Raw genomic sequence first — 20602 nt, forward strand, 5'->3', positions numbered from 1 at the left:
GTTATATCCGGGCAGTATTTCCAACACTTGGGTGTGCGGGATGGGGTATTATGATTACCATAAGTCCGTGTATTCCATTAACCATTTATTTTTGTGGAAACAAATACATTCCTTACAAACAATTACTTCGTTATTGAATGTTGAGCGTCAACTAATGTTTAAAAACCGAAACACTTGCCGCTACTAAGACGACAAACAAGTCATGCTGATAATGCAGATTAGGCTTAGCCACTACCGTAACATTCAAATTGCAAACAAAGACATCAATTTCGCCTTATAAAAAATATGCATGTTTAACAATGCATAGGTCTTTAAATTATGATATTAAAAAAAACAACACAACTGCTGACATACAAATTGTTGATATTCTCGATGCAATTAAAAGTAGTGTATTGTAATCATCAAAGTCTCCTACCATGAGCAAAATGAAGATTAATTAGAGTCGATAACAAAACGATGACAACCAAAGTGAAATAAACACAATTTGTAAACAAAATACACACTTAAGTTCTCATATGGGCGTGGCTCGAGTGGTGTAAGACTCGGGGGCACACGTAAGTTGTTCAAAGATGGGATCGAAATTGTGCTTGGTGCTCGGATCGCCTCGTGCAAACGTAAACCGCTTAACCAAATTCGTCGTGATCAGAAACATCTCCATCTTGGCCAAAGATTCGCCAGCACATATACGGGGACCTGAATAATGAGAATTACCGCAATTAGATAAAGACATACATACTTGTAATACAAAGTATCAACTAGCTGCAACATTTGTACCTACAGTTCGCTCGATAAAAATAAAAATGATTTCTATTTTGTCTTCTGAGTTAAAACAAAACGAGCTTCTGATACCGATGATTTATGTATAAATTAATACGCGAATGGTACTCAGTCTGTACTAATACTGAATTGAGATTCCGAACCTGTTGAGAACGGCATAAAGGCTGGATGACCGAAAGTCTTGCCGTTCTTGAGGAACCGGTCTGGGTTAAATATGTGCGGGTCCGACCAGTACTTTTGGTCCATGTTGGCGGAGTACAAGTTGGCTCGTATCAGGGAATGAGCCGGGATATTGTAGCCACCGAGCGTCACCGGAACTTGGTTCGTGTGAGGCAACGAAAACTCCGCTGAAAAGGTTACGGGCTACTTAATAATGTGTAATTTCCAAAACGTGAGATAACACAAACTTTGTTTGTGTTTATAGAGGCATATAACATAATAGTAAGTTGTTAACCTCATTTGAATTGGTTTGGAAACTATATTTTGATGATTTTGATGAAGAAAAACTTCGCATTTATAGCCTATACTCAGAGTTACAATAAATACACGATCCAATTTTAATATTACGTATAATGTATTCGATCATTCCACGTCTATTTACCAATATTCGATATTCTCTGTACTTCAAGCAGAAAGGCCTCCGTATATGGTAGAGTCCCCCTATCCGTCCAGCGTACGTTCCGTCCGCCACACGCCTTGAAAAGAAAACGCATCAAAATATTTTTATTGATGCCCGAGACAGCCAACTACTGTAATTTGTTCTGATTCAATAAGTCGTATTTGAATTGAGAGCTTATAACAATTTAATTCCGCTCAATGGACACACAAGTTAGTTAATGTTACCCTAATACTGGATAGAAACAAAGACGGTTCGCATTTCGATTGACATGATTTCCTAACGCCCAAACTTATTCCATCAATATTCCGCACTCATCAGCAGGATCTAATCGTCAACCCCTAATAAGCCCTTAAACACGCTACGCCGTCCTTCAACAGATCCCAACCTGTTGTATCTCTTCTCGACACTTGTTCTGCAAATCCGGGTACTCCTGGAGGTAAAGCAGAGTCCAGTTCACCGTATTGGATGTCGTCTCTGACCCAGCCACGAACAGGTCCATTATCACACGATACGTGTTCCCCGCTGGAAATAAATAGACAAAACCACCCAATCAAATTGTTCCTTTATCCACTTGGCGCATTTCAAGCGAAACATGTTACACTATATCACGTTGACATGTTCCTCGCTCAGTTTGGTTTCTGCATATGGCCCGACGACTTTGTTCAGTTCAAAACTTCAGAAAGTCTACCTCTATGCACGCCGCTGACCGAGCTTTATTCAGCACTACCTGTGTACACGCCGCTCTACGAATGTACTTTAGCCCTACCTGTGTTCATGCCACTGTCCGACTTTTCCTCAGTCTTCGCCTTTAGGTATAGGTCGACAAAGTCTCGAACATGCTGGCCATCGAAGGAGGACTCGTGATCCGAGATTTGTTGGTAAATGTGCTTTTGCACCCACCGCCTCGCATGGAGCAACATCTGGCGTTGATCGAACTCCTAAGACAAGACACATTAGAGAATGTTTAATTTTGCAGTTACGTGAGTTGGCAAATAAATATCAAGCAGTACAAGAAAAAAGTTGATGCATAGCATCAAGTCGGCGCAATGAAATTATAAGAAAAACGTGCATGCAGATAACCAAAAATGGTTATTATTTCAATGATTATATGTTGGGTGTACATATGCTCGAAGGACATTATGGGTAATAATAGTGTTACAATAGTTTCAAGCTAATCCTTTGTTAAATTATAACAAAAATATACATACGTTTCATCGGAAGAAATAGAAGTCAATGGTCTAATACATAGATTTCAATAGCATGAAAATTCACCTTTTATTTGTACCGGCATGTTGTGTGAATTCCTTGCTTTATATTTTGTATAAGTTTTGTAACACATTTCACTCATATGAGTATATAGAACGGGGATAAAATACTATACATCAAGATACTATACATCTGGAGTTCATTCTTTCGAATGACATTTTCGAAACAAACAATTAAGCTCAAGGTTAAATTTCAAAACTCGGCATTTTTGCTGTCACCAAGGGTGATTACTGCGTAGGAGGTTTACAAACATAAAGGATATTGTAATAGTACCTTCATCTAAGTCAATCGGAACACCTCGGCCTGTATCTATCTCGGAGATGGCCGAGTTGTTATGATTGAGTTGGTATTTAACATCAAAATTTTCAAAATGATAAGCAGGGCTATTATAATTTAAGGTTTCATTATCAATTAAAGTGTTAAGTTTTATAAAACATACTAAACTTCATATTTTATCATGCAACCTGGAAACTATTGAAAGCATTGTTCTGCAATTCATGAACTAGTCCCTAAGTTAGAATGTTTCTAAAGTAATATCAAATAATTAGATAGTATTCGTAAAACCAGTACATTTTGGTATTCTGTAGGCCATTTTCATGTCAATGGAGGAGGGGGTGGTGGCATTCCTCAACCTTGGCCATGTGAACAATCATGTCAATATGGTAGGAAAAATAGAAATATAACATGAGAAGGTACCATGATATACTTAAATTAGCCACGTAGCTAAAAAAAGTTTAAATCATACCTTTTTATTAACGATTTTGAGCAGCCACTCCGGAAATCCACCTTCGGCTGATCCAACTCCGCCCCGACGGAACAGAAGGTCCAACTTTTCTATCATGCTGTGCAAATCGGCTTCGTCGAAATCAAACCTGGAAATTACATTACATCTACACGTTGTTTTCCGAAGGATGTGGATCATCTTGATTGAAACTATACTGTTTATTTACTAGCATGATATGATGAATCACAACGCTATTTACTTATACGCTTGTTATTCAAAATTAAACAAAACAATTACGTCACCAACTACCATCATGATTAAAAGTATACGTTTATAATTTCAGTAAATCGGGTTGTGAGTTATTATTACATATCCATCGTACCTTTTTCCAAAGACAATTCCATAAATGATATTTGTGATCATCATGGAAGTAAGTTGTCGCGGGTTAAAGGGCTTGGTGCCTATTGCCTTTAAATAATCGGTGGCGGCATCTATCTCGCAGAATATCTTCTCTTCGAGAGACGTCTTCCCTACGCCGAAATCACGTAACGTCTGAATGGTGAACCGCCGTGTAAGCCTCCAGTCGTGCCCACTCTGCCATATCACACCTGGCCCAAATATCACGGAAACGCGTGAGTCATAGTTCAATCTCGATTTCAATCTTACCTTATTTTACATTTAAGAAAGTGCAAAGAAAAACGTTTCTTGATGATTACTTTTTGTCATTTTGAGTAATAAATGAAGTATACGTTTTGCTCTATAATTACTTTTCTTCAATTATACCACGTGCGTACATTATTTAAAGATGCACAAGCAAATAATGTCCTTTAGTGCCACTCGTTCTGCTGTCACTTTGTCTGTTCGTCTGCCTGTAGGTGAGTCTACATGACTGTTTAACAGCCACGGTATTTAACTCTGTCTGTTTTCTGCATGTATGTGTGTCCGTCCGCCTGTAGGTCCTACTGTTTGCCTGTTAGACAGTCACGAGTTGTAACTCTGTCTGTTTTCTGCATGTCTGTATGTCCGTCTGCCTGTAGGTCCTTCTATTTGCCTGTTAGACAGTCACGGTGTGTAACTCTGTCTGTTTTCTGCATGTCTGTATGTCCGTCTGTCTGTAGGTCAGTCTACATGACTGTTTAACAGCCACGGTTTTTAACTCTGTCTGTTTTGAGCATGTCTGCATGTATGTATGTCCGTCTGCCTGTAGGTCCTACTATTTGCCTGTTAGACAGTCACGGTGTGTAACTATGTCTGTTTTCTACATGTCTGTATGTCCGTCTGCCTGTAGGTCCTACTATTTGCCTGTTAGACAGTCACGGTGTGTAACTCTGTCTGTTTTCTGCATGTCTGTATGTCAGTCTGCCTGTACGTCCTACTATTTGCCTGTTAGACAGTCACGGTATTTACTTTGTTTGTTGTCTGTCTGTGCCAAGCTACAGTCTTTATGTCTGTCCGTCCATCTGAAGCTACAGTCTTCATGTCTGTCCGTCTATCTGTTGGTCTGTCTCTGTTTGTCAATCACGGTATGTTGCTACTGCCGCTTTGTCTGCCTGCATACCTGATTGTCTGTGGGTCTTTATTTCATCTGTAAAGCATTCACAGTATGTTACTATGTCTGCTGTATGTCTTGTCAAGCTGCATACCCCATGTCTAGACGTCTGCCTGTAGTAATGGCTCTTCGTCTGTAAGACAGTCACGGTATATGCTACTCTGTCTGTTGTATGTCTTGTCAAGCTACACACTTTATGTCTAGACGTCTGCTTGTTGCTATATCTGTTGTATAAGCTACAGATTGTATATCTGGACGTCTGCCTGTAGTAATTTCTCTTCGTCTGTAAGACAGTCACGGTATGTTACTCTGTCTGAATTGTCAAGATACAGGGTGCTTGTGTGAACGTCTGTCTGTAAATACATATATTCGTCTGTTGCACAGTCACAGTATGTAACTATGTCTGCTGCCTGTCTGGTTACCTGACTGTGCCAAGTTTCAGTTTTTGTGTCTGTCCGTCTCTCTATCTGTGCCTACCTGTCTGAATATCTGTCTGTCGGTCTCACGGTCTATATTATCTCACGCTGTGATATCAAAAATTACCTTTACCCTCCTTTGTGACTTCTTTTACAAATTTGAGCCAGCTGGGACGGTCACTGATGACGTCACCCTGCTTCACAAACGCTTCATTGATGACGTCATATCCCTGCAGGAAGACATTCGGAATTCCATCAATTTCCGCATAGATGATGTCTCCATATTTTTCACGTTGTTCATTCAGGACCCGCGCAAGTCGTTTGCGTTTACGCTGGATGCCCAAGAAAAATAAGATACTTCCGATGAAGGGCAGCACTAGCGGACCCGGTGGGAGATTTCGTGGTCTCCGTAACAAGATAAGTCCGAAGAGAAACACGGAAATAAACACCAACACTGTCTGTATGTCCATAGCTGACCAGAGTGAAGTTAAAATGATTATATTCCTGTACTTATTTTGATCAACCTTATATTTAACGTAAGTGTGTCTCGTAAGCGTTTATTTGCATACCGATTCAGGCCAGTCTTATATTACATATTGTATAACCTTTTATAGGACTAGATACGTGCTTGTGAATATATAGACGCATATACCTATGATAAACCTATGAATGGAGTTATTACCTTACCAATCACTGTAAAGCTATCACATTCCTTTTCATCTGGTATTTTTGTGATTAATTTTAAACACATGCATGGTTGCTTCTTATTTTGTTTTTTAGAATGAAATTGTGACATATATAACACGTGTGGTGATATACATAAAGTAAACTTGGTGTCCTAAAATAAGGACGGGCGTATCTTGCAATAGTTACGTCTTGTATTATTTTTAGAAATTATGACAGTGAAACGTGGCCAAAAAAGTGTTTCAACACTTGTTATATCCCCGCTTTACAAAATAAAGTGGGATTACGCACGTCGTCACGGATGTTAGTCCATCCATCGGTCGGTCCGTCCTTCTCGTTTTTTTCCCGTTCATATCTTTCTCCTTCATGGTCGGATTTATAAATTATTTGACAGAAGTGACCGCCTAAGCATGAGGAGGTGTAGCCCATAAGAACCGTGCCCCTACCTTCACGTTCAAGGACAAAGCAACCTTCTAAACTTAGTGTGTTTTGCTTTATAAGCCTGAAGTTTACTTTCTGTGAAACACGTTCAGCTTTCAGGGAAGACTTGTCGGGACATGAACTACAACTAACGTCCAGAGTCTGTAGCCTCCTAAAAGCACTATGGTGAAGAATGTGACAGACGTTTGAAAGCTTCGGGAACTGAAGCAACATTTTAACGCTCACTCCGGTCTGAAGCAGGTAAGATGCGACGTTTCATATGCTAGTATTTAGTATTGTTTAACATCATGTACTAGTATACATGTATATGATAATGCGAATATGGAGAATGTTAAAATACAAGTCAGAATTTGGTATGCTTATATATATATATATATATATATATATATATATATATATATATATATATATATATATATATATATATATATATATATATATAAATATATATATAACCACATTTAAATATAAACTTACATCAGTATGATACGATGGACGAGCTATAGCTGTAGCACTGGTACCAACATTTCGCTAAATAAATTTAAAAATAAAATACTTTTTAACTATCTGTGTTTAAACTGAACGAGCTTATGATACCGATGATAGATGTATAAATAACATGTAATACGCGAAGAGTAGAACATTTTAACCATTCGAATAGAAAATATAACCTCATACTATATTTATACTGAATTTCAATTACGAACCTGTTGAGAACGGCATAAAGGCTGGATGACCGAAAGTCTTGCCGTTCTTGAGGAACCGGTCTGGGTTAAATTTGTGCGGATCTGACCAGTACTTCCGGTCCATGTTCGCGGAGTACAGGTTGGCGCGTATTAGGGAATGAGCCGGGATATTGTAGCCACCGAGCGTCACCTGAACTTGGTTCGTATGCGGCAACGAAAACTCCGCTGGAAAGGTTACTGACTACTCAATGTGTAATTTTCTAAACGTGAAGTAACATAAATTTGTTTAAAAAAGGAGACATATAACGTCATTGTACGTTATTAAATTCATTTGAATTGGTTTGGAAACGTTATATTTTGATGGAGGAAAAAATATTTATAGCCTATACGCAGAGTTACAAAACATACATATCCAATTCTAATATAACATATAATGTATTCGATCCTTCCACGTCTATTTACCAATATTCGATATTCTCTGTACTTCAAGCAGAAAGGCCTCCGTATATGGTAGGGTCCCCCTATCCGTCCAGCTAACGTTCCGTCCGCCACACGCCTTTAAAAGAAAACGAATCAAAATAATGTATTGATGCCTGAGACAGCCAACTACTGTAATTTGTCAGGATTCAATAAGCCGTGTTCGAATTGAGAGCTTATAATAATTTAATTCCGCCCAATGGACACAAAAGTTAGTTAATGTTAGCATAACGTTGGATAAAAACAAAGACGGTTCGCATTTCAATTGACATGGTTTCCTTATGCCCCAAACATATTCCATCAATATTCCGCACTCATCAGCAGGATCTAACCGTCAACCGCTAATAAGTCCTTAAACACACTACGCTACCCTTCAAGCAGATCCCAACCTGTTGTATCTCATGGCGACACTTGGTCTGCAAATCCGGGTACTCCTGGAGGTAAAGTAAAGTCCAGTTCACCGTATTGGACGTCGTCTCTGACCCAGCCAAGAACAAGTCCATTATCATGCGATTCATGTTCCCGGCTGTAAAATAAATAGACAAAACAACCCAATCAAATTGTTTTCTTATTCACTTGGCGCATTTCAAGCGAAACATGTTACACTATATCACGTTGATATGTTCCTCACTCAGTTTGGTTCTTGCATATGGCCCGACAATTTTGTTCAGTTCAAAACTTCAGAAAGCCTACCTGTATGCACGCCGCTGACCGAGCTTTATTCAGGACTACCTGTGTACACGCCGCTCTCCGAATGTTCTTTAGCCCTACCTGTGTGCACGCCACTGTCCGACTTTTCCTCAGTCTTCGCCTTTAGGTATAGGTCGACAAAGTCTCGAACATGCTGGCCAATCTAAGGAGGATTCGTGATCCGAGATTTGTTGGTAAATGTGCTTTTGCACCCACCGCCTCCCATGGAGCAACAGCTGGCGTTGATCGAACAAGACACATTAGAGAATGTTTAATTTTGCAGTTACGTTAGTTGGCAAATAAATATCAAGCAGTACAAGAAAAAAGTTGATGCATAGCATCAAGTCGGCGCAATGAAATTATAAGAAAAACGTGCATGCAGATATATTATTTAGATATTATGCGTAAAACCAGTACATTTTGGTATTCTGTAGGACACTCTCGTGGCAAGGGAGGAGGGGGTGGTGGCAACCGGCGAGCGTTCCTCAAAATTGTCCATGTGAACAATCATGTCAATATGGTAGGAAACATAACCAAAAATAACATGAGAAGGTACCATGATATACTTAAATTAGCCACAGAGCCCCCACCCGCCCCCACCCCCTAACAAAGACGACGTTAGGAGCACCATTGTTTCGGTCCATGGGAAGGGGGCCCAGTGTCCCTCTCTTGCACGTCATAGCCTTGTCCTGCCGGTGCATTATGCCATATTTGAAGTATATATACAAAAATCGCGGTATTATTTAAAAAAAAAAAATCGTACCTTTTATTAACGACTTTGAGCAGCCACTCCGGAAATCCACCTTCGGCTGAGCCAGGTTCGCCCCGACAGAACAGAAGGTCCAACTTTTCTATCATGCTGTGCAAATCGGCTTCGTCGAAATCAAACCTGGAAATTACATTACATCTACACGTTGTTTCCGAAGGATGTGGATCACCTTGATTGAAGCTATACTGTTTATTTACTAGCATGATAATGAATCACAACGCTATTTACTTATACGCTTGTTATTCAAAATTAAACAAAACAATTACGTCACCAATTACCATCATGATTAAAATTATACGTTTATAATGTCAGTAAATTAAGATGTGAGTTATCATTACATATATGCATCGTACCTTTTTCCAAAGACAATCCCATAAATGTTATTTGTGATCATCATGGAAGTTAGTTGTCGCGGGTTAAAGCGCTTGGCGCCTGTTGCCTTTATATACTCGGTGGCGGGATCAATCTCGCTGAATATCTTTTCTTCGAGAGACGTCTTCCCTACGCCGAAATCACGTAACGTCTGAATGGTGAACCGCCGTGTAAGCCTCCAGTCGTGCCCACTCTGCCATATCACACCTGGCCTCAATATCACGGAAACAGTTATGTAATTTCTGTTCTTTCCTCATATTAAAAACCTTTAACTTTTTTACATTCATGAAAGTGATTTTTTTATTCTAGATGAGTATAATTTATCATTTCAAGTCATTGCACATGCATAATGTTTAACGCTAGAATTACTTGTCTTCAGTTATATCATGTGCATTTACGCTGGATGCCCAAGAAAAAGGAGATACTCCTAATGAAGGGCAGCACTAGCGGACCCGGCGGGAGATTTCGCGGTCTCCGCGACAAGATAAGTCCGAAGAGAAACACGGAAATGAATACCAATGCTGTCTGTATGTCCATAGCTGACCAGAGTGAAGTTAAAAGCGCCATGATTGTGTTCAACAAGTGTTTATTTGCAATCCATTTAGGCGCGTCCTACATTTTAACTTATTTGCCGTTTATATGATTAGACATATGCTGGCACATACTGTCTGTATGTCTATAGACGACAAGAGGGAAGTTAAAAGTGCAATGATTGTGTTCAACAAGTGTTTATTTGCAATCCATTTAGGCGCGTCCTACATTTTAACTTATTAATTGGCCGTTTATATGATTAGACAAATGCTGGCACGTACTGTCTGTATGTCCATAGCTGACAAAAGGGAAGTTAAAAGTGCCATGATTGTGTTCAACAAGTGTTTATTTGCAATCCATTTAGGCGCGTCCTACATTTTAACTTATTGGCCGTTTATATGATTAGAAATATGCTGGCACGTATTAAACACAAAACACGGAAATAAACACCATACTATACAACACTGTCTGTAGGTCAACAGCTGAGCATACTGAAGTAAAACGAGCCAAGAGTTTGTCCATGTTCGTGTTTATCTAGACATAAACACTATTCCGTAAGTATGTCTTCCTTTCCATAAAAGCGTTTATTTGCATATATACGTCCTACATAAAATTTAACTAAAGCACATCCTACATCTCTTGTACAAGTCCCGCGTTATATTGCAGGGTTTAAACCATTCAGGGTTTAATGCACTCTTATTCCCAAATAAGATTTACCACAAAATAATATTGTTTAAATATTCCAAAAGGGATGAATAAATGTCGAAAACAATGGTTCTTAAGAAGGATACCGAGTTTAATTTTAATGAAATGAGCATAAAACACGGTATTTTACCTTATGAGACTGTAGTAGACCACAATAAATATTTTAGCATCCACCAATCATTTAATATTTTAGTGTTTTCTGTTATTCAATACACGGTTACAATTTTGTTATCAGTAATCAATATTTTCCATAAATGCATTATTTAGTAATATAAGTAGTTTATCTGTCAAAATTTATGTTTGTGATCAATGTGTATGTATTCATTTCGAATAAGAGTGTCACTTTAAACTGTACTGTCACTCTAATTAGTTTAACCTTCGGTACATTCGGAACACCTCGGCCATTTTTATAAAAAAAAAAAAACACGCTGATGTTGTTTATGGACGGTTTACAATGTCAGAAATCGGATCTTTTTAATCCGCTGCAAGTAGATCGCGTAGTAATTTAATATAGCAGTTAAACTTAATGACATAACTCTTGGGAATTGTAATTATGTTTGCAACTATACACTTCATTGACAATCAATTTAAACTTAGAACAACAAATACAAGCTAAAACAGTACAATTAATTAGTGATATAATTCAAAATTTTACGAACTACTTCTACAGATGTACCGGCATACATCGGAGGTTGTTTTCGATAAAAATGGCCGCGGAGTTCTGAATGCAGTCGATAATGATAATTTTATTGTGTTTTGTTGGTTGCCCAAATGCCTTATATAGATGTGACGTTGCATTTACTACGTAGGGATACATGTACGTAAAGCAAAAAAAAATCACACCAACTTTCAAGATGGGTCAGCCTTTATTGGTAAGATGTGTCGGCTTAGTATATTGTCCTAATCATATAATCTATCCATACCATTGAGTCATTTCAAAACTTTTCAACAAACATGTATAAAACACAACATTGATAACATAAAGAGGATATTTAAAGTCCACTTAACACTAGCGGCCTAGCGGCGCGAATTTAGCGGACTAGCGCTTTGAGGACAATGATACATTAATGTTTTTTTAATCATAAATTAATACACTGACTCGATTATCAACAAGTTTTCAAAAACATCGATCAAGCAGTCCAGTGGCCAAGCGGTGTGAAGTTAGAAGTCTGGCGGCCTTATTTTTTTTAACAAGTTCTTCCAATTATGCAGTTAATGCTACCGTATATGTACATAAAAGAAAGGCGTCAATAACGCAGGTAAAAGTGTGCATCTTTTTCAATATAGAGATTCTTTAAACTACAATTTGTACTATACAAACATAAACGATTTTGAAAAAAAAAATAGAATTGTTTTATACAATAGACAATAACAAGTAGTCTATCGTATGCATATGAATGGCAACGTGTTATGCCTAAATGAATACAAATAGAGTCGATAGTGATACGATGACAACGATAGTCAATCAAACACTTTCTCTAAAACACAGAGCTATGCTCTCATATGGGCGTGGCTCGAGCCATGTAAGGCTCGGGGGCAGACGTGATTTGTTCAAAGATGGGCTCGAAATTGTGCTTGGTGCTCGGATCGCCACGTGCAAACGTAAACCGCTGTACCAAATTCGTCGTGATCATAAACATCTCCATCTTGGCCAAAGATTCGCCAGCACATATACGGGGACCTGAAATAATGAGATTAACCGCATTTAAATAAGGACATTTCTTTCATTCTATTCGGTGAAATATTGAGTTTTATCATATTAATAACAGCAATGGCAATTTTGATATTTTCACTGCAAACTACGGAGTGATAATATCACATATAAGAACTACTTTTACAATCAGTTGTAAATACGCCCCCTTGATAAAAAAAATGTTTGAACATAAATTCGATGTTACATCATATTTTTATTATATTTTAAAACTGTCTGACTTTGTATTACGAACCTCCCGGAAAATTCATAAAACAATTACCTTATAAACTAAAAAAAAACAGGACTGGTCAAACATATCACTTCAACAAAGCGTGGTTTTCATTCCATCTTGGAAACGACCCTTTTACACAAGAATAAGACTGATCTCTGACAATGAAGTTGATTCAATATCAGAACAGAACAGAACAGATTTTATTTTCACTTAAACTTATACAGTTTTTCGTGATAAACATACATATTGCATACAAATACATAAATTGTATACAAATACATGAATTGTACAATTATACAATGTAGTAAGCAGACACATAATAAACGGATAGCTATGGATGAACTAATATAACTAAACTTTAAATGTTGTTTAACATAACATATGACATATTTCGTTACAAAGTTATTTTGGAACATAATATTGTCTTAAATATTGTTCAATATAAAAACATAATAGTCATGGAAACATGTGATGCATGATATTTTGTACTGATTTTTATTACAGAATATTTGACATATTAACAACTCAAAATTGCATATATCAAACGATATAAATGTTGTATTATTCATCGATATGAATCTTACAAATAATAATGATATCAACAAGTTTACATACATAATCACAATACATGTAGCTACACATGTACCAACATATCATATCTTATTTTAAAAGCCTCGTACGCGTATTTGGCTAACATGGATAGCTCTTTTTTATTTTGAGTACATAATAGTTGTACAAACTTAAACATACTAGGTCTAACCCTATAGTATCTTTTTATATACGTCTGTCTTAATTGACTAAATCTAGAACACTTAAACACAAAGTGAAACTCATCTTCTAATTCATCTAAATTACACATCTGGCAAATACGTAAATTTCTCTGTATACCTTCATATCTACCTGTTTGAACTCTTAGATTATGAGCACATATACGTAATTTTGTAACAGCAATTCTAAGGTTTCTTGACAATATCATATCTAAATATGGTTCAAACTCATGTGCAGTTTTAATTACCTTATACACAGTAAGGACATTATTTTCATTAATACTTGCGTACCATTGTTGTTTATATTCATCAACAAGGCGTTGCTTAAACATAGTTATAAAATGATTTTCATTAATTTGTTCATCATTACACCATACATAATAAAAACCATAGCGTGTAAGTAAATCTTTAACCTTATAAAACCAGTTATCAGCGTTAACACCAATATCTGACAAAACATCTCTCATTACAGAATGCATGATTATATTATTACTATTCTTGACTCTGAACCAGTACTTCAGAATACGTACATACCTATTAATATATAAAGGGTATCTACCCAGTTCACCATATACAGCGACATTAGAAGTTGACTGTCTAACACCAAGTATAGCTTTGCAAAATTTTAGATGTAATTTTTCCAACTGAGATGATTTTGTGAACCCCCAAACTTCGCACCCGTAAGTAATAGTAGACGCTACAAATGCGTCGAATAACTGCAAAGCTACTTTTGGTTTACATTCGTATCTTATTAAATTTGACAACAACATATTAAGAGCTTTCAATCCTTTACCATACAATGTCTGTGTATTTAAGGCAAAACTACCAGTATAATTCAATGTAACACCTAAGTAATTAAAATCATTTACAACCTCCAATATTTCATGACCATACAACCAACTCTCATTATGCCTAACACCACCTCTCTTTCTAAATACAACAATTTTAGTTTTTGCTATGTTAACCTCTAGTCCCCAATTATTACAATAGCTGTGTAAACGATCTAATGACATCTGTAAATCTTCTGGGGTTTCTCCTAATACAACCATGTCGTCAGCAAATAACAACAAAATTAAACAAATATCGTGTAGTTCTAAACCAATATTATTTCTATTTTGCAAAAACAATTCCAAGTCCTCTACAAATAGAGAAAACAATATCGGTGACATTATCTCCCCTTGTCTAAGACCTACTGCAATATCAATATAATCTGAATAACTATTACAATGTCTTACACATGATTTAACAGACTGATACATACTACGTATTATACGTAACATTTTACCGTCTAAATTGGCTCTATACAGCTTTAACCACAACGCATTTAAATATATGGAATCAAAACAACGTTTCATATCAATAAAACTACAATATAGTCGTTTGTTTGCGCTGACATATTTTTTAACAATAGAATGAAGAATAAATACAGCATCAACAGTAGATCTGCCTTTTCTAAAGCCAAATTGTGCATCAGAAATAACTTCGTTTTCCTCACACCATTTAGATATGCGCCGATTTAAAACACATGTAAAAAGCTTTGAAAAATTACTTAACAAAGTGATACCTCTATAATTCTTTGTATCTGACTTATCTCCCTTCTTATAAAGAGGAATAATAATGCCCTTTGTCCAAGCAGTCGGGAAACACCCAGAATTTAAAATATTATTAAATATCTCCGTAATATAGCCTCCTAAAATATCACAGGCTTCAATAAAATATTCATTCAACAAAAAATCTTCACCTGGTGATTTATTTATCTTAATCACAGAAATAGCTTTACTAACTTCTTCATATGTTATCGGACAATCTAAGTCTCCAAAAGTATTGCTAAAATCATTAAAATCATGACTCATATTAAAATTTTCTGCATCATCATTTAAATCAAAATTGATATCTGTAAACATAGACTCAAAATGGGTTTTAAAATCTTCTAATGGTATATTACTACTGTTATTTGAATTCTGTGATTTATATAAACGTTAGTATACACTGGTGTCTCGCTGTCATGTATTGATTTTACTCTACATGTAGACAATAGTTATTAGTTTTGTATGCTATGTGAATTTATATAAGATCTGTATATTATAAATATTGAATTGATCTCTTGACAACTTATATATTTAGCGAGAGATAGTTTATTTTTTAAAATGTATACACATGGAAAGTATGTCTACATGTATTTCTGAATAAACTTTCAAACTAACTGATGATAGTTTGTGTCAAATAACAGTTCCATTTTTTTTCCAATCTTCCTCATGTCTCTACATATTTGACAATTCTGTGGCACGTTTAACTTGAAACGCGTTCCAATTGAATTATTTAGTTGTTATATCCGGGCAGTATTTCCAACACTTGGGTGTGCGGGATGGGGTATTATGATTACCATAAGTCCGTGTATTCCATTAACCATTTATTTTTGTGGAAACAAATACATTCCTTACAAACAATTACTTCGTTATTGAATGTTGAGCGTCAACTAATGTTTAAAAACCGAAACACTTGCCGCTACTAAGACGACAAACAAGTCATGCTGATAATGCAGATTAGGCTTAGCCACTACCGTAACATTCAAATTGCAAACAAAGACATCAATTTCGCCTAATAAAAAATATGCATGTTTAACAATGCATAGGTCTTTAAATTATGATATTAAAAAAACAACAACAACACAACTGCTGACATACAAATTGTTGATATTCTCGATGCAATTAAAAGTAGTGTATTGTAATCATCAACGTCTCCTACCATGAGCAAAATGAAGATTAATTAGGGTCGATAACAAAACGATGACAACCAAAGTGAAATAAACACAATTTTGTAAACAAAATACACACTTAAGTTCTCATATGGGCGTGGCTCGAGTGGTGTAAGACTCGGGGGGCACACGTAAGTTGTTAAAAGATGGGATCGAAATTGTGCTTGGTGCTCGGATCGCCTCGTGCAAACGTAAACCGCTTAACCAAATTCGTCGTGATCAGAAACATCTCCATCTTGGCCAAAGATTCGCCAGCACATATACGGGGACCTGAATAATGAGAATTACCGCAATTAGATAAAGACATACATACTTGTAATACAAAGTATCAACTAGCTGCAACATTTGTACCTACAGTTCGCTCGATAAAAATAAAAATGATTTCTATTTTGTCTTCTGAGTTAAAACAAAACGAGCTTCTGATACCGATGATTTATGTATAAATTAATACGCGAATGGTACTCAGTATGTACTAATACTGAATTGAGATTCCGAACCTGTTGAGAACGGCATAAAGGCTGGATGACCGAAAGTCTTGCCGTTCTTGAGGAACCGGTCTGGGTTAAATATGTGCGGGTCCGACCAGTACTTCTGGTCCATGTTGGCGGAGTACAAGTTGGCTCGTATCAGGGAATGAGCCGGGATATTGTAGCCACCGAGCGTCACCGGAACTTGGTTCGTGTGCGGCAACGAAAACTCCGCTGAAAAAGTTACGGGCTGCTTAATAATGTGTAATTTCCAAAACGTGAGATAACACAAACTTTGTTTGTGTTTATAGAGGCATATAACATAATTGTAAGTTGTTAACCTCATTTGAATTGGTTTGGAAACTATATTTTGATGATGAAAAACATCGCATTTATAGCCTATACTCAGAATTACAATAAATACACGATCCAATTTTAATATTACGTATAATGTATTCGATCATTCCACGTCTATTTACCAATATTCGATACTCTCTGTACTTCAAGTAGAAAGGCCTCCGTATATGGTAGAGTCCCCCTATCCGTCCAGCGTACGTTCCGTCCGCCACACGCCTTGAAAAGAAAACGCATCAAAATATTTTTATTGATGCCCGAGACAGCCAACTACTGTAATATGTTCTGATTCAATAAGTCGTGTTTGAATTGAGAGCTTATAACAATTTAATTCCGCTCAATGGACACACAAGTTAGTTAATGTTACCCTAATACTGGATAGAAACAAAGACGGTTCGCATTTCGATTGACATGATTTCCTTACGCCCCAAACATATTCCATCAATATTCCGCACTCATCAGCAGGATCTAATCGTCAACCCCTAATAAGCCCTTAAACACGCTACACCGTCCTTCAACAGATCCCAACCTGTTGTATCTCTTCTCGACACTTGTTCTGCAAATCCGGGTACTCCTGGAGGTAAAGCAGAGTCCAGTTCACCGTATTTGACGTCGTCTCTGACCCAGCCACGAACAGGTCCATTATTACGCGATACGTGTTCCCCGCTGGAAATAAATAGACAAAACCACCCAATTAAATTGTTCCTTTATGCACTTGGCGCATTTCAAGCGAAACATGTTACACTATATCACGTTGACATGTTCCTCGCTCAGTTTGGTGTCTGCATATGGCTCGACGACTTTGTTCAGTTCAAAACTTCAAAAAGTCTACCTGTATGCACGCTGCTGACCGAGCTTTATTCAGCACTACCTGTGTACACGCCGCTCTTCGAATGTACTTAAGCCCTACCTGTGTTCACGCCACTGTCCGACTTTTCCTCAGTCTTCGCCTTTAGGTATAGGTCGACAAAGTCTCGAACATGCTGGCCATCGAAGGAGGACTCGTGATCCGAGATTTGTTGGTAAATGTGCTTTTGCACCCACCGCCTCGCATGGAGCAACACGTTGATCGAACTCCTAAGACAAGACACATTAGAGAATGTTTAATTTAGCAGTTACGTTAGTTGGCAAATAAATATCAAGCAGTAATAGATAGTATTCGTAAAACCAGTACATTTTGGTATTCTGTAGGCCATTTTCATGTCAATGGAGGAGGGGGTGGTGGCATTCCTCAACATTGGCCGTGTGAACAATCATGTCAATATGGTAGGAAAAATAGAAATATAACATGAGAAGGTACCATGATATACTTAAATTAGCCACGCAGCTAAAAAAAAAGTTTAAATCATACCTTTTTATTAACGATTTTGAGCAGCCACTCCGGAAATCCACCTTCGGCTGATCCAACTCCGCCCCGACGGAACAGAAGGTCCAACTTTTCTATCATGCTGTGCAAATCGGCTTCGTCGAAATCAAACCTGGAAATTACATTACATCTACACGTTGTTTTCCGAAGGATGTGGATCACCTTGATTGAAGCTATACTGTTTATTTACTAGCTTGATGATGAATCACAACGCTATTTACTTATACGCTTGTTATTCAAAATTAAACAAAACAATTACGTCACCAACTACCATCATGATTAAAAGTATACGTTTATAATTTCAGTAAATCGGGTTGTGAGTTATTATTACATATCCATCGTACCTTTTTCCAAAGACAATTCCATAAATGATATTTGTGATCATCATGGAAGTAAGCTGTCGCGGGTTAAAGGGCTTGGCGCCTGTTGCCTTTATATACTCGGTGGCGGCATCAATCTCGCTGAATATCTTCTCTTCGAGAGACGTCTTCCCTACGCCGAAATCACGTAACGTCTGAATGGTGAACCGCCGTGTAAGCCTCCAGTCGTGCCCACTCTGCCATATCACACCTGGCCCAAATATCACGGAAACGCGTGAGTCATATTTCAATCTCGATCTCAATCTTACCTTATTTTACATTTAAGAAAGTGCAAAGAAAAACGTTTCTTGATGATTACTTTTTGTCATTTTGAGTAATAAATAATGTATACGTTTTGCTCTATAATTACTTTTCTTCAATTATACCATGTGCGTACATTATTTAAAGATGCACAAGCAAATAATGTCCTTTAGTGCCACTCTTTCTGCTGTCACTTTGTCTGTTCGTCTGCCTGTAGGTTAGTCTACATGACTGTTTAACAGCCACGGTGTCTGTTTTCTGCATGTATGTGTGTCCGTCCGCCTGTAGGTCCTACTGTTTGCCTGTTAGACAGTCACGGTGTGTAACTCTGTCTGTTTTCTGCATGTCTGTATGTCCGTCTGACTAGGTCAGTCTACATGACTGTTTAACAGCCACGTATTTAACTTTGTCTGTTTTGAGCATGTCTGCATGTATGTATGTCCGTCTGCCTGTAGTCCTAATATTTGCCTGTTAGACAGTCACGGTGTGTAACTATGTCTGTTTTCTGCATGTCTGTATGTCCGTCTGCATGTAGGTCCTACTATTTGCCTGCTAGACAGTCACGGTGTGTAACTCTGTCTGTTTTCTGCATGTCTGCATGTCTATGTCAGTCTGCCTGTAGGTCCTACTATTTGCCTGTTAGACAGTCACGGTATTTACTTTGTTTGTTGTCTGTCTGTGCCAAGCTACAGTCTTTATGTCTGTCCGTCTATCTGAAGCTACAGTCTTCATGTCTGTCCGTCTATCTGTTGGTCTGTCTCTGTTTGTCAATCACGGTATGTTGCTACTGCCGCTTTGTCTGCCCGCATATATACATTAATTTTCACAATATTTCAAATTCGGTAGGAAAGGCATTTCTATGTTATACGCAAGGATTATCAAAAGTAGTAAGTTTTTAAATAAAACTGCTCGCAAAATGTCATGAAAGATTGCATGGGCTAATTTGGTATGTTCAGATTTGATATTTTTTCGTAAAACAATTACATTGTTTACAAAAAGAGTTTTTGGTTTTGAAAGATATTTAATAGTATGGAGAACACATGTATGATTAATGGGGTACTTTGTCTGGAGTGGCAGGACGGGTACGGGCACGCACGGATTTGAAATTCCGCATGTTGGCTTTAAAAGTCGATTTTTCTGTCTAAATGAACAGGCAATGATTTACGTTACGTATTGATATATGGTCTTTGTATATAGTAAAAACAGTATTGCACGATTTGATCTAATGTTGCTTGGTCTAAGAAATATGACAGTATTGTCCTTGTTTGACCGCGGGCAGTATTGCAAGGCGCGGAAATCTATTTTAATCATGTAAATAGCGCGGGCAGTATTGCAAGGCGCAGCACTTTATTTTAATCATGTACATAGCGCGGGCAGTATTGCAAGGCGCTGGTTTTGATTCAATTTGATATTTAAAGAGAGCGCGGGCAGTATTGCAAGGCGCTGTATTTGATTCATTTAGACATATGAAAACTGTGTACAGGCAGTATTGCAAGGCACAAAAATGCATGATAGATAAACATAATATGCACAGAGCGCGGGCGCGCAGTATTTCAAGGCGCCAATTTTTCTAGTTGAGCTATTTAAAGAGCGCAGGCAGTATTGCAAGGCGTATTTTTATAATTCAGTCATGCAAACAGAG

At 37.4% G+C, this 20602-nt stretch overlaps 3 protein-coding genes across 3 annotated transcripts; all 3 read right to left on the reverse strand.

The window, feature by feature from the left end:
• Positions 1-89: 89 nt before the first annotated feature.
• LOC128230001 (cytochrome P450 2J6-like) lies at positions 90-6325 on the reverse strand. Its single transcript, XM_052941970.1, has 8 exons — positions 5479-6325; positions 3769-3994; positions 3408-3534; positions 2163-2334; positions 1782-1918; positions 1379-1472; positions 921-1124; positions 90-693 (listed from the first exon to the last, which is right to left on the reverse strand). Exons 1-8 carry the CDS (start codon positions 5819-5821, stop codon positions 512-514), a joined length of 1485 nt encoding a protein of 494 aa, XP_052797930.1. The 5' UTR covers positions 5822-6325; the 3' UTR covers positions 90-511.
• On the reverse strand, positions 5545-10297 carry LOC128230799 (cytochrome P450 2J3-like). The gene is made up of 9 exons (XM_052943240.1): positions 10283-10297; positions 9452-9717; positions 9093-9218; positions 8542-8565; positions 8029-8206; positions 7625-7718; positions 7184-7387; positions 6954-7007; positions 5545-5683 (listed from the first exon to the last, which is right to left on the reverse strand). The coding sequence occupies exons 1-8, from the start codon at positions 10295-10297 to the stop codon at positions 6955-6957; spliced, it is 960 nt and encodes a 319-aa protein (XP_052799200.1). The 3' UTR covers positions 5545-5683; position 6954.
• A 1707-nt stretch (positions 10298-12004) lies between these two features.
• On the reverse strand, positions 12005-20074 carry LOC128230800 (cytochrome P450 2J6-like). Its single transcript, XM_052943242.1, has 9 exons — positions 20021-20074; positions 18685-18968; positions 18326-18452; positions 18037-18051; positions 17885-18005; positions 17504-17640; positions 17100-17193; positions 16651-16854; positions 12005-12387 (listed from the first exon to the last, which is right to left on the reverse strand). Exons 1-9 carry the CDS (start codon positions 20072-20074, stop codon positions 12206-12208), a joined length of 1218 nt encoding a protein of 405 aa, XP_052799202.1. The 3' UTR covers positions 12005-12205.
• Positions 20075-20602: the final 528 nt, after the last annotated feature.

This window comes from Mya arenaria, chromosome 4 (assembly GCF_026914265.1).
Source record: "Mya arenaria isolate MELC-2E11 chromosome 4, ASM2691426v1".
NCBI lineage: Eukaryota > Metazoa > Mollusca > Bivalvia > Myida > Myidae > Mya > Mya arenaria.

Bases quoted from the DNA above. Each gene is read 5' to 3' on its own strand.
- LOC128230001 (XM_052941970.1), bottom strand. From the start codon at position 5,821: ATGGACATACAGACAGTGTTGGTGTTTATTTCCGTGTTTCTCTTCGGA. The intron at 3,995-5,478 runs GTAATTTTTGAT...TATTTGGGCCAG, and splicing joins AGTCACAAAGGAGGGTAAAG to GTGTGATATGGCAGAGTGGG. The intron at 2,335-3,407 runs GTATGATTTAAA...GTCTTGTCTTAG, and splicing joins TCAAAATCGTTAATAAAAAG to GAGTTCGATCAACGCCAGAT.
- LOC128230799 (XM_052943240.1), bottom strand. The intron at 7,719-8,028 runs GTTGGGATCTGC...TTTCTTTTAAAG, and splicing joins GTCGCCATGAGATACAACAG to GCGTGTGGCGGACGGAACGT. The intron at 7,008-7,183 runs GTTCGTAATTGA...AAATTTATTTAG, and splicing joins CTTTATGCCGTTCTCAACAG to CGAAATGTTGGTACCAGTGC.
- LOC128230800 (XM_052943242.1), bottom strand. From the start codon at position 20,074: ATGCGGAATTTCAAATCCGTGCGTGCCCGTACCCGTCCTGCCACTCCA. The intron at 17,641-17,884 runs GTAGGGCTTAAG...ATTTATTTCCAG, and splicing joins GGACAGTGGCGTGAACACAG to CGGGGAACACGTATCGCGTA. The intron at 17,194-17,503 runs GTTGGGATCTGT...TTTCTTTTCAAG, and splicing joins GTCGAGAAGAGATACAACAG to GCGTGTGGCGGACGGAACGT.